Source organism: Corvus moneduloides, chromosome 14 (genome assembly GCF_009650955.1).
Source record: "Corvus moneduloides isolate bCorMon1 chromosome 14, bCorMon1.pri, whole genome shotgun sequence".
Classification (NCBI taxonomy): Eukaryota; Metazoa; Chordata; class Aves; order Passeriformes; family Corvidae; genus Corvus; species Corvus moneduloides.
In genome coordinates, this window is record NC_045489.1 from 20,583,160 (window position 1) to 20,599,372 (window position 16,213).

Sequence of the window (16,213 nt, forward strand, 5' to 3'; positions counted from 1 at the left end):
TCCGTGTGTTGAAAATTATATAACTATCCTAGTAACTTTTTAAATTAAAATTTCTAATGAATTGTTTTAATCAATCATAAACAGTGTAATTTGCCACCGTAGCCAAGCACTTAACAAGGCTTGTCATAAGCTGCTATTGTGGGAACACAGGTCGGGAAAATTACTGAGACACTTAAATTTTGCTAAACCAACCTTGATATGCTTCATTGGACTAAGCCTAGGAGAGATATATTGCTGCACGGAATGCAGAATTTATCGACTACAAGGACATTTTGCAGAACCCAGCGATAAAGAAGAAACGAACCAAGACAATTCAGCAATTGTCTTATCTCAGAAAAGGATAATAAAATAATAACAAGACTGAAAATGTAGACTAACTAGCATGAGAAGCAAGAAATCAATAACTAATAGAAGATTAAAAATTAACGAACTAGTTAATGACGAGACTGATGTACTGTATAGCCAATGAACATTAATTTCTTTGCTAAAGTGTTAAAATAGTGAAAAGTTTTGAAAGTGTGCATATATCATAGGTGGAGCTCCCCCTATGCACCCAGCACTGTGAATAAGTAATGCTGCTCTCTAATCTAAAACCAGAGACTTTCATTTATCCCGGTGTTTTCGGTGACAGTGTCACCCTCGGGAATGGGACCTCTGTCCCAGCCACACCCTGCTGCGGGAGCGCTGTCGTGGGGATGTGCTAGGCGTGGGGCTGCTGCACTCACTGGGCTGCCTGGCAGGGTACGGGGACCTGGGATTGCTCCGGGGACTCTGGAGCACTGCAGGGACACGTCGGCCTCCCTGGGACCACTTGACCCCCGAACTGCCCTCGGGAATGGACGCTAAGGCCCGGCGTCAGGTTTGGGGGCTTTTTGCGTGGGGTCCCAGCTCTACCCCGGGAGGGGCCGTGGCAGGGGGAGGGCAGTGTCCCGGTACAGGTGTTACCCCTGGATCGGCTTCCGACACTCACACGCTCTCCCAAACTACAGGGGCACAACGTGGCGGGCTGTCCCACGCCATCAGCGGTGACCAGCGATGACCATGGACACAGAGACCTGGCTAGGAGCAGGGAGTTCCTGAGCGCGGTGTCCCGGAGCGGAGCGTCCCCGTCGGGGCCGCGAGGAAGAGACAAACCCTCCCGATCGCCCCGTCACTTCGCGGACGGCCCTGGGCCTCCGGGCCGCCAGGGGGCGACGCACGTCTCCGCCGCCACGCGTTGTCCATCCGCGGCGGGCCGGAAGCACCAGCCCTTTCTCGGCAGAGCGCAGCCATGGTGAGAGCGCGGCGCCGCCGCTCCCCGCCGCCATCCGCCGCCATCCCCCGCTCACCGCGGGCTTTGGCCGACCCCCCCGGGGCGAGAAGCGCGGGAGGGAGCCCGGCGCCAGGGTCCGAGGGGCGGGAGTCTGAGGGAGCCGGGGAGGGATGGCTGGGGGGGACCGGGCCTGACGGCGGCCCGTAATACACCCCTTCCTGTAGGCCCGCGGCCCCAAGAAGCATCTGAAGCGCGTGGCTGCACCCAAGCACTGGATGCTGGACAAGCTGACGGGCGTCTTTGTGAGTGCGGGCCTGGGTTGGGGTCGAAGCTGGGGTCGGGCTTGGGTTTGGGGTTGAAGCCGGGATCGGAGGAGGGGCCGAGGCCGGGCTGCTCGTGGCAGCCGCAGTCACATCAGGGGAAGTGTTCGGGTACTGTGCGGAGGTGAACAGGGGTAGTTGGAGTGAGCAGGAGGTGTTTGTTTAACATGGGGGTCCTTACGAACAGTGTTCGTTTCCCCCCGTTTGCAGAGGATGTGACGGGGTCATTGGCTGTTCTCGTTTGAGCTGCTTACTGTGCTTTTCCAGCTCTGGGTTGAGATGGATGGTCGTGCTTTGTTGGGGGCAGTTTTGTGAGGCTGGCAAGAGATGGGGGAAACTGCTGTGAATACCAAGAACGGAGAGCTGCAGCCGGTCGCTGCCTGCGTGGCAGCTGCACTTTGTGCTGCTGCCCTTGCATGCTCTTGCGGGCACTGTTGGCACCGTAGTTTCCTTCTCTGGGGCAGTTGATGCTGCTTGAGCCTCCAGCAGAAGGCTTCTGTCCGCAGGCACCCCGCCCATCAACAGGCCCACACAAGCTGAGGGAGTGCCTTCCCCTCATCATCTTCCTGCGAAACCGGCTGAAGTATGCTCTGACAGGAGATGAGGTCAAGAAGATCTGCATGCAGAGGTTCATCAAAATAGATGGCAAAGTCCGCACCGACATCACCTACCCTGCAGGCTTCATGGGTGAGTAGGGTTGGGGCAGTTCCTTAGGCAGCTCTTCTACACTGTCAGGGGAGTGTTTTGTGGGGTTGGCGTTATTTGAGGGGCAAGGTTTCCCTTCTGGAGTTGAAAAAAAGATACGTATAAGCAGTTGTTATTTAGTTTGGAATTGTGCACAGCAGTGAATACCAAAGCCAGATGCCTGTAGCCTGTAAGCGCCTGCTTGACGTGGGTAAGTTGCTGTTCAGGTTCCAGCCTTCAGCAGTTTTTTCTGATTTGCAGTCTGTCACAGCAAAAGATGTGAGCCCGTGGTCAAGGGTAGATCCCAACCTCATCAATCACACCCTAAGTGTTGTTCAGCAGTGCCTGGTTATTTTTAAACGTAACCTTGATGCCAAGTTAGGGTCTTGGGTAATGAGCTGATAACAGCTGCTGTTGTATTTCCCTGTCTGCAATCAGATGTCATCAGTATTGAGAAGACAGGTGAGCATTTCCGCCTGGTGTATGATACCAAGGGCCGGTTTGCTGTGCACCGCATCACACCTGAGGAGGCCAAGGTGAGCAGCTTCGGGGTGGTGTAAGCATGGGTCCAGTTGGGTTTGGCTGGGTCAGTGTTTCCTCTTCGGCATCTCCTGAATGAGAGCTGATGTCTCTCTCTTCCGTGACAGTTGAGGCCATGCTGCACTTGCGGCTGGGGCATTCGGGGTTGTGGCGAAGCCTGTGTCGGGGAGCAGTTCTTGGTGACATGAAAGTAATTCACAGATGGGTGTAGGTGTACTGTCTGGTGCTGGAGATGGGGTGGAGAAGAGTCTTGGCTTTGCCAGCTAACAGTGACCAGAAACATGGAACCTTGAACTTTTTCCGTGAAGCCTTGAACTTCTTCTCAGGACAACAAAACTGCCGTCTCACCCTGAATGCTGGGGAGCAACTTCCTCCTGCGTTTCCTTAACCCAGGCATGTTGTGCCTGAGCTGCGAGGCCACGCTCTGCTTTGCATCTCCTTCCTTAGGGCAGGCTGTGCAGGCACGTGGCTGTGTGGATGGCAGACTTGGCTGTGCTGGAGCCAGCTCTTCGCTGTGGTTTGGGACTTCTGTTCTCATTGTGATGTGCTTCTCTAAGTACGCTGTGTTGGTCTGGAGGTCCAGAGAGGCTATGAGGGAGATAGGGTGACAGGCAGGAGGGAAATCAATGCCCTGGAGAGTATGGGTATCTCTTGGGTCCTGGAGAAATGCAGCCCTCTCACTCTGTTGTGTGCCCACGGGCGTCCGGGAATAATAAAGGAACTGCCCTGGTAAAGACTTTCTTGTGAAAGTGCAACCAGTGTTTGTGGGGAGACTGAAGCCCAAAGTGGGCTGCTGCTCCCACAGCAAAGGTGTTTTCTGGTGGGGCTGTAGCAAAGCTGCATGGCAGCTGTTCAAAAGTCATTTACTGAGGCAGGGAGTTGGGCAAGTCACTGCCTGGGCTCATACTGTGAGCCCTGCGTGTCTCGGTGTTCTGCTGTGACTGGTGGCTCTGTTCCCTAGTCCATGGCATTGTTCACTGCCTTAGCTGAGAGGTGTTGGGTTTTGTTTGCAGTACAAGCTGTGCAAGGTGAGGAAGATCTTTGTGGGCACCAAAGGAATCCCTCACTTGGTCACTCATGATGCCCGCACTATCCGCTATCCAGACCCCCTCATCAAGGTGAATGATACGGTCCAGATTGACCTGGAGACAGGCAAGATCACAGATTTCATCAAGTTTGACACAGGTAGGTCTTGCATCCCATTAAAACACTGTACCCTTCCCCACTGTGGAGAGCAGTATGGAAGTTAAATGCTAAGCATATTTGCACTGAATAGAGAGGCAGTGGTGTCAACCTTGGGAATGGGTTTGTTTCCCAGGAGCATGTCCACCTGCAGGTGGAGCAGGGGATTCCTCCTGTGTCCTAGCAGTGGGAAGCATTTGGCAGTAGGGACTTGGCAGTTCTGAGGCACCAGGCAGAAGCAGCGAGCTGGTGGGGAGGTGGTTGGGCTTATCTCTTGGTGGTGAGAGAAGGTTTCAGTCACAGAGCTGTGAGCTGGAATGGGAATGTTTGGTATGGGCAAAAAGCCCGAGTGGAAGGACTTCACCACAGCACCTGGTGCCAGCTCTTGTCACACCTGTATTCCCTTACTCAGGTAACCTGTGCATGGTGACTGGCGGTGCCAACTTGGGCCGAATTGGGGTGATCACCAACCGGGAGAGGCACCCCGGGTCGTTTGACGTGGTTCATGTGAAGGACGCCAACGGCAACAGCTTTGCCACCAGGCTCTCCAACATCTTCGTTATAGGCAAAGTAAGGCCGTGGGGGCACCAGGTGGAGGGTTCTCTCCTCTTGTGAGGGCCTGCTGGCTGTGGCAAAGAGCCTTAGTGTTTCCTTAGGCAGCTGTCTTTCCACACAGTGGAGCTTCAGAGCTGTCCTCAGTTCTGATTCCCTGTATTTCTGCCTGCTCTGGGAAGGGGAAGAAGCATTTGCAAATTGAGGAATGCAGATGTTTTCGATAAGCAGCCCTGAAACCTGGGAGCTGGGGGCTGAGCGGTGCTCAGACCTTGGTGTGATCTGGGCAGCTGCTCTGACTCAGAGTGCCCCCCGAAAAGCCTCTGCTGTTTTGCCATCCCTGACGGGTCCAGATTGGAGGGGGGCGGTGTTTTGGTTTTGGCTGAAGTGCATTCTTCAAGGATGTGACTGAAAGGCAGCTGTAGACCTTTGCATCCTTGGCACCTTCCTTAGAGGCCTCTGCTGGGCCAGTGCCACCACCATGTGTACCTGGCCCAGCATGAGCAGGGGTGGGCTTCTGCTGCTTTCCCCCTTAGAGGGAGAGCTCTGTTGCTATCTGGGTTTCCTGGTGTGAAGTGGTTTCTTCTCCCTTGCTGCAGGGCAACAAGCCATGGATCTCCTTGCCCCGTGGAAAGGGCATCCGCCTGACCATTGCTGAAGAGAGAGACAAGAGACTGGCAGCCAAGCAAAGCAGCGGATAAAGTCCAGCTCATGCTGGCTCTGGTGCTGTCAGTGTGTTAATTAAACCATTTACTACATGGCTCTGACTGGCTGGGGAGCATCCTGAGGGCTAGGGGGGGAGCCATGCTGCTAGTGCCAGGCCCTGCTCTTCAGAAGGTCCTGCTTCTCTGGGGACACTCCCATCAATCTGAGCAACTGCCACAGCTGTATTCCAGAAAGGCAAGGAGGAAGGGTGGGAAAGCCTTCAGACTGCTCTGTCCCTGGGAAGGTGTTGGCACGAATGCTCCTGAATGTGCAGGAGGGGCAGGGATCTGGGGAGAGCTAGCTGGGCTCTCCTGTAGCCAGTGGTGCCAGATCAGCTTGAGGGATTGCCCCAGCTGTGCTGGCTTCAAGGGTGCTGGCATTCAGTGTCCAAGCCTGGCTGATGGCCACGCAGTGAGGAGATCTCTCAGGGGCTGCTCTTCAGTGTCTTCTGTGGAGGTAGAGGGTGCAAGTGATCACGCTGACAGCCAGGACTAGGTGAGAGGGGAATGGGCTACTGGGGATACTGAGCACCACCAGCCTGGCGATGGGCTGATGCCCTGCAGGAGCCAGAGAGCTGGGGACCAGTTGTGGCTGTGGGAGTGGCTGTGGAGGGCGAGGTGGGCAGGTGTGGGCATTATGCCCAGTCAGCAAGGGCAGTCCCACAACTAGGCTGTGCCAGCAAGGGTGCAGGCAACACTGTAGGGAAGGGGAGGCTGTGCCTGGGCATGGTGTGCAGGCTGGGGCCACCAGGTCCTGGTGGGTGTGGGCACTATGGAGCAATGCCAGTGGAGGAGCTGGAGTGATGGAGGCATAAAAGAGGCTGAGGGCAAAAGCTCTACTCGCAACCTCTGCTCTGCTTGGCCTGGGGAAGAGGAGCCCTGGAGGCTGTCCCACTCTGCTTGCCTGCATCAGCCTTGTGAGCACCTGTCTTCCAAGATGGATGGGGCACAGATGTGCACGATTGGAAAACTGGCATCTTTTATTGGCTTCATCAGGTGTCCATGGTGAAACGTAGACGAGTCTCATGAAAGTGTCTGCAGCCAGCTGTATTCTGACGTTACACTCTCAGGGAAAGCTGAATGCCTGTGGCACTGCCCATGCATGCTCCCATCCCTCAAGTGTCCCTGTGCTGCTCCCTGTGGCTGGTGTGCAGGCTCAGAGCAGCAGCATCCCCAAGGATTTTCATGGTGCTGGCAGCGGGCACTGGCACCTGGGCTGTCCTGTGATGCACAGATGTGAGCAGCCAGAAAGCTAAAAACCCCGCATTTTCACACACAGAGCCAAAAGCAAAAATCACTTAGGTTTTATATTGTGAAAAAGCTTCAGAAAATTGCCAAATTGAATATTTAGGAAAGTAAAACCCAATTTTTATACTAGCAAAAAACCTCCAAAATGACAACAAAATCAGTTGGGAAAATTTGGGGTGAAATATTTGCAGTTTGGGGGTGGGCATTGCTGTGGATTATCCAGTGTGGGTCAGTTAGCCAGATTGAGTTGCTTCGTGTGGGTTATCCCAAATGAAGTGTCTGCTGAGCATTATCCCGGCTGGAACTGGTGTATGTCATATCCTTGTGTTTCCCGTGCATCTCCCGTCCTCCGTCTGTGTCCTTTCCCTGCTCGTCGGCTGTGACCCCCCGCTCCCTGCCCCCCCTCCAGGCGGCCCCGCGGGACTTCCTGGGCCGGGACCCCGCCGAGCCGCGCTGGCGGGTGCCGCCGTCTGGTCCGTAGCTGCTCCTGCAGCCAAGAAAGCCGCCAATGCGCGTTGACCGAAAAAGGTGGAGCGGGATCTCCCTGCTGCAACCCGCTGGCCAAAATGCCGAGCTGCAAGTGGGCGGCTAAACCCGCGTGTGCGCACGGGGCCGGCTATGCGGGGCCGTGGTCTGAGCCGCCTCCTGGTAAGGACATGCCGCTGCTGTCCCACGGGCACGATGGCGGTGGCACTCGGAGTGCAAAGCGCGGAATTTCGGCGCCGGTACCGCCGCCCAGCTTTTGAGTGCCCTTGGGAGCCGCTGCCGGGCCTGGTGCCCGCGCGGTGCTCGGGAGCGGCGTGGCTGAGCACCGGGCGCGTGGCTCGGCGGTGGGTGAGGGATGAGGTCGCGGCAGCGGTGAGATGACTGAGAGTCTCAGCGGGTGCGGAATTGCCGCCTCGGGGCCGCCCGGGATGGCGGGGTAGAAGCTGCAGCCCACCCACTCCGGCTCCCGGCCTGGGAGTAAGCGGCCACATCCCCGGACTGGGCGCCTCTCTGTGTCACCAGAACTCTCCTGAGTCTCCACCGGCCCTGCTCGCCCTGTGCCGCTGCCCCAGCTCCAGCATCCCCCCTGAAACCTGCCCTGTGCCCACTGGCCACCCTCAGCCCTGTCGTGACGGCGGCAGGTTGCCCGTCGAAGTGTCCCCAGAAGCCCCTGCAGAAGGTGGGATTCGTGCAAGGGATCTACAGTAATAACAGTCGCTGCTGCTTCTTTGCCAGAGGCCGGGCTGAGCATGAAAGTGTCCATTCTTCTCCGAAGCATCCCTGTACTCACTGTGACTGTACTCACTTCGGGCTTGTGTGGGTCATTAGTGTCACCGAAATTGCGGGAAAAACAATTAAAAAACCCAACCTCTCCAACATTTTTAGTGTTAGAGAATCAAGGCATTACTTTATTTTGGCCAGGATGTGGTTCTGGCCAGGATGAGCAACAGAAATAATTTCATCCACGCATTGACTGCATTGTGCAGAGAAAATCATTCTATGACACATAGTCCTTTACTAGATTTTTCACATATTTTATACAGTCAAAACCCATAGCAATTCATTGGTTCAATGTTCATTGGTCCAATGTTCATTGGTCCCAAGTTGCACAGTTCTTAGTATTTGGTTTCCTATTGGACATGAATTTCTTTGCCTTAGATGCTGATTAGGTCCTCATTCTTACCTCTCTTTTCCCAGACCATGTGTCTTCGATCATGCCAGGGGTGATGTCTGGAATTGATGTTCGTTAATGATCGTTAGTGGTTGTTATCGTTTGTGCTACTCCCAGTCTGTTGCTCATCAGACCTTGCCTGGTGAACCAGTCCCCTGAAAAGAAACTTCAATTCCCTTCCCCCGGGGCAAAGGCGAACTAAATTGACAGAAGTTACAAAAAAAAAAAATTTAACTTTATATAATTTCCAACATTAGTACCGGCCTTGCTCCCTCCAGGGCGTGGGCTGAAGAGGGACAGGATGAGCAATTACTGGCTCGGACAGGAGCTGCTGTGGTGGAGCCTGGAGAGGCCATAAAAAGGCAAGGAAATAAAAATTGAAGGCCATCCGGCTGGTACCCACCTCCCTCTGCAGGCAAGTGAGAGCCTGCTTCTCTGGGTGAGAAGGGGAAAGAAGCATCTGAACAGACAAATTTTCCCGGCAGTGCCAAGAGTCAGAGCTGAGGTGAGTCCAAGGTCCCTTGGGCCCTTGTCTCCCCTCTTGTGTGTCTCAGGGTCTCTTTGTTTCTCTCCTGGCCCCCCTTTTTTTTTTTGCATGCTGCTGTGATTATTTTCTTTTGCTTCCCTATATCTCTCCTCTTGTCTCTATTTTGTCTTGCTTCCTCTTCCTACCACATTCCCTTTCCTTTTTCTCTCTGTGCTTCTGTCTCACACCAGTTCCCTTTCCTTTTTTCATACTCTGTCTCTCTTCTGCAGCTTACAGCTGTTTTTTCCTTTTCCATCGATTTGTTCTGAGTTGAATCTGCCTCTTTTCCTCTCACAATTTATCTGGCCTGTTCTTTGGCATTTTTTTCGTCTCTGTACCTCTGTGTACTGCAGTGTGTCCCTGCCTTCCTACCTGTTTCCCTCCTTCCTTTTGTTTCTCTCTCTATCCATTTGTTTTGCTAACTGTTGCTGTGTTTTCAGTTCTGGATCTCACTTTCCCTTTCCATTTTCCTGTTCATTTATTACTCTCTCTGATCCTTTTGCTGTTTCCTGACCCTGATATTTATTACTTCACCCCTCTGGCCCTGTTTTTTCTTGTTCTTCATATCTCTGTCATTCTCTGTTGCTCTCATTGTCTCTATCCCAGTGTCCCACTCCCTGTCCTTCTTTCTTTCACGGTATCCCACTTTGTCCCTTGCCTCGTTTCTATATTGGTCTGTTCTTCCTCTTGTTTTCTCTTTTTGCTCTGGCCTGCTGCCTGTTGCTGTCTTTTTTAATTTTTTTATTCCAATCTGTCCCCATTGCTCTGCTTCAGTCCTGTCATTCTCCTGCTCTCTCTGTCTCGATGGTCATAAACGTAGAGACAGATAGGTTTGTGCCGAAGTGATTTTACAATGGTTGCAGATTATTTTGAAGTTAATTTCCTTAGTGACTGCTAAGGAATGGACCTGAGACATGAATTGAAATATATTCACTGTCCGTATTCCTTGATGAAGGAATGCTCTAAGGAACTTGTCTGCTGGCAGAAATCAGGGTTTGTTGGTCTGAGCCTTCGTTTGAAAAAGTCTGTTGTGCACTGAGATGTAGAATATAGAAGTATTACCCTTCCAAAGCCATCTGAAGATAACGAAGACTGTTGCATGAAGGTTTTACTGGTATCTCATTTTCTTTTGAGGGAAATTTGATACTTGTTTATGGATATTATTGCAATAACAGTGGTCTGTGTGAAAATAATCACAGTAGTGATAGTGATTGACCTGGTGTTTCTACGGGAAAAAGCTTGGATCAGGAATTCTCGTTGTGCCGTGAGCTCAGTGCTCCCCTACCCAGGGGCTGCTCCTGCAGCCGGGGCTTTGGGTAAAAAAAAAGCTTTGGCTTTTTCCCCAGCTTTCTGCCTGTGACCTGCTGCCACTGGAAGCTCATCAGAGGCAAAAGTCTCTGTTCATTTGCCCAGCTGTGACTGGACAATTCCAGCAGTTTATTGCAGAGATTACGTCAGTCCATGGTTTCGATGCTCCATAGTATAAAATCACTTCTGCTGTTCAAGCCAACACAGTAACATAGTGCAGAAAGAGGTTTTCTGTATGTTTGGCATGCAGTTCCATCTGATAAAACCCTCCCTCTTTGCTCCTGAGCTGAGCACTTGCTCTGTTTGCAGCCTCTTCTACAGTGAGGACTCATTGCAATGTTAATGGCAGGAGTGGATCGTGTGAACACACTTGTGAATACAAGTTTGGAGAGGTGGATTGTTTTTCAGGGTTGGTCGGTTTGTTTTGCACCAGTCAGTCCTGCCAGGACTTAAGATTCAGTGGCAAAAAAAACCCCTCATGTTTGTATTTACCATCATTACTACACACCGAACGATTAAGTACGGTGTTACAAAGAGATGCTGTGGGTGGTGTCACACGCAAACAGACGCGGCACCCACCCGCCCGCGTTCCAGTGTTGCCACTAGCCGGGCCCGACCCCTCACAACGTGCCCCGGAGCGCAGCTTCCCAGCAGCTGGGACGCTCTTCTGGCACTCCCGGCAGTGCTCCCGCAGGCTCTATGTCGTCGCCGGGGAGGTCCGAGGCGGCGGAGCAGACCCTACTCGTGGGGAACTTGGAGAGCCGGGTTAGAGAGGAGATCCTCTGCGAGCTCTTCCTGCAGGTAGCGAACTGGTACCTTTGTATATCGAAATGCTGTTCTAATGCTCGAGAAGAAATATTCCACCAATGGGATGTTTAGTTAGGAGAGTTGGGCAACGTGCTCTCCAGAAGTCCCTTCAAACCCCGACCCTTCAGTCACAGTGTAGAAACACAAAGTAGTTGGACCTGTTTCAAGCCTGAGCTTAATTCCTACCTGTTTTCTAGGCTGAATAGTAGTCTGCTCTATAACTGTAAATGTAAGCTTAAGAAAGTTTATCTTCCTAGAGGACATGAGTAATAAAGTACAAAATGCAAAAGTGATAAAGATGCTCTTAGAACACAGTTTTGCATTATTCTTCTGCATAATCTGCAGCAGTCATCCAACTGCCAGCTTTGATCTGGGTCTTTAGGTCATCCCAGTAACTTGTCTTTTCTCCTCGTTTTAGCTTGTTTTCACTCAGGTTTCCCTTTTGGTGCAGCAGCCTATGCTTCTCATTGTAGTCTTGCCCTGTCTTGGAAAGTATCCAGTTCAATATTCTGCTATGGCATAGTCCTAAACATGCACCTCTGACCTCTAGCTCTTCCCCCACTCCACCCCTCCCCATCAAATGATGAGCATGTATCTACTGCTACTTCTAAGATATTATCTTATTGATGAACTGGAAGGTAACTTTTGCTATGGAGTCAGTAAATTAGTCTTCCCCTTTGGGAAGCTAATTAATATGGCATGGTATTCTAAAAATAATAAAAATTCTGATCATGAAAGACTAAACATCAACTGATGCTTGGTTCCCTTTTAAGATTTGTGGAGCTGATTTTTGTTTGTAGAAGGCTCAGAATTTGAGCTTTGGGAACGTGGAGAGACATTTTCAAAGTAAGAAACTTACCTTTAGCAAAAGAGAAATCATCATGAAATACTCAAAACACAATGAAACGTCAGTCTCTGCTAAATAATAGAAATTTCTTTCAGGCTGGACCATTAACCAAAGTGATGATTTGTGAGGACAAAGAAGGAAAACCTAAGTCTTTTGGATATGTCTGCTTTAAACACAAAGTATCACTGCCTTATGCAAAAGCTCTACTGGATGGAATCCGTTTGTATGGAAGACCAATTATTGTGCAGTATTGGAAGGGTATGTTTCATAGTCCCAATGGTAAAGTTTAAGTGTAAATTTTTAAACTTTTTAAAGAACGGTTTTGAATCCTACAGTCTTTTACAAAGATAACAATTTGTAGTTGGAAAAATTTGTTGGTTTTGTTAAGAAACAAAGACTTCCTGTGGCTTTTGCAGAGGGAAGGATTTAGTCCTTGTGGTTTTTTGTTTGCTAAGAGAATACAATAGATTGGTTCAGAACAGCATAACTTGAAAGTTGTGTCAGACACCGCTGTATGGAAAACAGCAATCCAGGTTTTCATGCCAGATTACATTTAGGAATTGGGGTATAACTTTACCTTGTAGTCTGACAGGAAAAGTTGATTCAGTAAGGCCAGCCACCATTGAGCTCTTGGATCATTTTTAGACTAAAGTCACAGCTTTATCAGAGCTGTTGTTTTAAAGGGAAAGGATTGTAGTTCAAAGAATATATTGAATTCAAACTCATATTCTTCATTTTATGTATATGGAACTAAACCTCCGAGCAAGCCAACGAACAGGCAGCATTTGCTACCCAGACATTAAGGACTCGTGTTCCTGCTGTGCCACTTCTTCCTTAGGACTGTGCCGCTTCTTCCTTCAAACAGAGCATTTGCTGGGTTTAAGCAGAATATCTGAGGTTCCTAAAATCAGGAGCATCTCCTGTGTCTGTAATGGGATGACAAAGATGCTGTTCTTGATTACTTCAACAGCCCTGATTTGTGCTTCTGTAAGTGAATAAATGAGAAATGAACATTTTCAAGCTGTAAGATGATGCTCTTGATTATCATCTGGCATAAAATGACACCCTTTGTATACTGCCTGAGATCTACTAGCACACTACAGATGACACTAAACACTCTCTGTGGTTTTTAACTTGTTAATTGAATTGTCATAACTGAATAGTCATTACACTCTTGTACTCTTGTCTTATTTACAGGGACTTCTCACTCACCAGAACTAGACAGCTGTACGCATGGTTTTGAAAACCATATTGACTTAGATTCTCCTGCAGACAGGTAACAAAGATCACCTGTGAATGAACCTTATGATTATAATTTAAAAAAAATCTTATTAAGAAAGTGAGTTGATCTGGCAGAGCAATTTTGAGGTTTTTCATTAAAACAGCATCTTGTCATTGCATCCTTACTGAGGGCTTGCAACAGGCTGCAGTTGCTTTTAATGTTTGGTTGTTTAGCTTGCCAGATGTTTAGTCAGCTTCAATTTTCCATTCTTTATTTGTTTCTGCAGTATTCAGGACCATGAGAGCATCCTGAACCATGGGTTTTGCACTAACAATGTTTTCAGTCATTGGGGGAAAAAAAATCTGACAACAGAGAGCCTTTTTTTAACCCTCAGCGAGTTTACACCTGTATTTTTTGTGTGTATAAGCACAAACAGCTGTCATGTACATCTGAATGCAGAGTTATAAACCTGTTATAATGGAAGTCTGAACACCCCAGATTCAGTATTTAAGCTGAACTCCCATGGTGAGATCTAGTATCCTTTTGTGTGTGCACATATGAGGATTGGTCATTAATTAAGTTTGGGTATATTTCCTTTGTTCTTTTTTTTTTCATGTAAGTGTTGTTGTTAATATCTCACTTGTCCTCTTGGATATTCCCATTACAGCCCAAGAGTTAAATCTCAGCACTCTGATAAGCAGTATGTGGTGGACATCCAGCCTTTGTACATTTGCTTGTTTTTCCTTTAGGCATCAAGAGCCTTCTGGAAATTCTCCATTTCCTTTTACTCCTTTGCCAGTGAACAACAGTTTACTTCATGATCACCCTGGCTTTCAAGAGGTGGTGAGTTTGTGTTAAAAGTTAAAAATTTGGGAGCAGTTTTAGGAAGCTGAATGCATTTTGCATTTCTGCAAAAACCAGTGCTTACTTCATGTCTCTAAATGTGCTATAAGCACAATATTAGGACACTTCAGGGTCCTCTGATAACAAGATCTACCAAACCAAACTATTTTCTTCCTGCAAGAATGTCCTGTGCTATATATAGCATAAGGAAGCTAAAAATGCTAAAGTCTACAAAGCTCTCTCCTGCACTGTGTTCCAAATGGTGGGACAAGTTGACCTCATTGGACTACAACCACGCAAGCAACAGCTTCTTTACATACAGCTAATTCCATTGGGGAAACCTCTCAATTCTTCTTCTCAATTCAGAAATGCCCAGCAGAAGTTTGAAATGTGCAAAAAAAAAACCCCTAAAATTCAATCAGTCACCACTGCCCAAGTTTGGGACGCGACAGTCTGAGGGTTTCTGGCCTGAACCTTCACGTGCCCGTGCAGGTCTCTCCTTCATGATTTACTTTCACAGCAGTAGATGACAAGAACTCACACTTCACTCCCCCTCTACAAGACTCTGGTGCACTGGACCATTTTCGCCCTTATCTCCTCTGTCTGAGATATTCCACAAAGCAAGGAAACTGGTCTCTTCAGGTGGAAACTTGTGCATCAAACCTACTCCCCAAAACACATAATGAAGCTTCTGAATTTGCTGAGTCTGTGGACTGGTAGGACTGAAGAAACCCAGCCTTTAACGTGAGGTACCAACTGTGGACAGTCCTGCTCACCCAGTCTGACTCTGGACTTAGCCCTTAGCCCTTAGAACTACAGAAGGGGGGCAGTCTTGATCAATTACCCTTATTGGCTGCAATCTGAGCAGGAAAATGGAGAGAATCGACCCTGTTGCATGGATGGGGTGGGGGGCCTGCCCTCCCATCTTCCCAGGCTGTGCCCTGAGAAGAGCTGGTGCTTGTACCAACTTTCCCGTCTCCTCTACTCCCTTTGGAAAGCCCAAGTGCACCACCTTCCCATCTGTGCTTGCTGATAAACCTACTCCTCAGTAACAAAGCAATAGACATACACAGTGCAGCCAGACTCAGACCAGCACACACAACCAACTTCATCCCCTTTTCTGCTTGCCAGAGAAGATGGTATTGCAGTGTGTCTCACATGATAGTTTGTTGAAGCTTCAGCAGAAAGTGATCTCATTACCAGTGTGCCTTCACAGATCTATCTCACCTTGGCAGGTTGCTCACTTGGGAATCTTTCAAGCTCCTTGTTGGAATGCTTTGTTCCACATTGACTTTAAAGTTGGTTAAACCAGGTTTGAGGAACTTGCAGATGTGCATGCCTGTACATTACTAATAGGCACTGCAGTTACAATTATTTATCAAAATAGAGATGAGGAAATGAAAGGAATACCGTGTTTGTTTACCTTATGTGGGGACTAACTGGCAATTTAATCTTAAATCAGATTATGTCTCTGTTCTAACTTTGCCATGAAAAATTTGTCTGCTTTTCTGAACTATACTAGCTTTATTCTCAAACATTCTGTGTTATTTTATAGTTTGTCAGTCTTTTAATTGTGTAAGTCATAATGCATGCAAAATTCTTTAAAATTTCCCCTTCACCGTGTTAACAACTTAAGTTTCTAGTTCTCTAAATGTACCATGTTTTAGCATAGCAGTACACAGTACAGAGTCCAATAGGTTAACAATTTCCGTATTAGCAGATGACTCCACCAATGCCTTCAGATTTAACATTTTCCTCCCTATCAGAATCAAACTGCACAATTTAAGACTGCACAGAGTTCTCCTGAATTGGCCACATCCAAGTGACTGTGAAGTGCAGCGAGTGGGATGAAAGAAAGAAAGAGAAAATGGCAAAGTTGTGACAATGACACTAGTACTGAAGATAATAAAAGGAGACAAAGACAGCATGACCAAAACTGCAGAAAACACAAAGCCAAGAAAAAGACACATTAATACTGGATATTTTTTATTATTATATTTGCTTTCATCTTTCCTGTTTGAATCTTATTAAAGAAGGAATGTTCAAGATTCATCGCATTTTTGAAATGTGCTATGCACAGAAACATAAAATACGAGTCGGAAGGGTCATCGAGCCAGCTGGACCTGCACCCACCACGCTGTCCCCCTTCCCGTCCTCTCCCAGCACACCAACCCACTGGGGAACAAGTTCTCCCCAAAACCCAACCAGAGCCCACTGAGTCTGCAAGGTCTGGCTTTTGTGTCCCTTCTACACTCTCTCCCACAACTGAAAGGAGTCTGGCTGGCTCCACTGTACTTGCACTGGCCCTTTAAGTAGCTGCACATTCCACAGACCCAGCTACATCAACCTCACACCTTTACTTATCCTCAATAAAAGGCATTGATTAGAAATATATTCACAGAATAGTTGGTTGGTGGTTGGACAGGACCTCTGGAGATCATCTAGTCCAATCACCCCACCAAGGCAGGGTCACCTGGAGGCGACACAGGAATGTGTCCAGGTAGGTCTTCATCTTGCGTGT

The 16,213-nt window shown here is 48.9% G+C and overlaps 2 protein-coding genes across 2 annotated transcripts; both read left to right on the plus strand.

Annotated features, from left to right (window-relative positions):
- Window positions 1-1,234: 1,234 nt before the first annotated feature.
- On the plus strand, window positions 1,235-5,290 carry RPS4X (ribosomal protein S4 X-linked). The gene is made up of 7 exons (XM_032123614.1): window positions 1,235-1,273; window positions 1,477-1,554; window positions 2,079-2,259; window positions 2,695-2,792; window positions 3,810-3,981; window positions 4,391-4,548; window positions 5,130-5,290. Exons 1-7 carry the CDS (start codon window positions 1,271-1,273, stop codon window positions 5,229-5,231), a joined length of 792 nt encoding a protein of 263 aa, XP_031979505.1. The 5' UTR covers window positions 1,235-1,270; the 3' UTR covers window positions 5,232-5,290.
- Window positions 5,291-5,389: 99 nt separating this feature from the next.
- On the plus strand, window positions 5,390-15,740 carry RBM11 (RNA binding motif protein 11). Its single transcript, XM_032123615.1, is given in 8 exon segments — window positions 5,390-10,774; window positions 11,723-11,885; window positions 12,825-12,903; window positions 13,599-13,696; window positions 15,336-15,442; window positions 15,444-15,502; window positions 15,504-15,538; window positions 15,541-15,740. Coding segments are annotated over 8 exon segments (768 nt in total). The 5' UTR covers window positions 5,390-10,672; the 3' UTR covers window positions 15,666-15,740.
- Window positions 15,741-16,213: the final 473 nt, after the last annotated feature.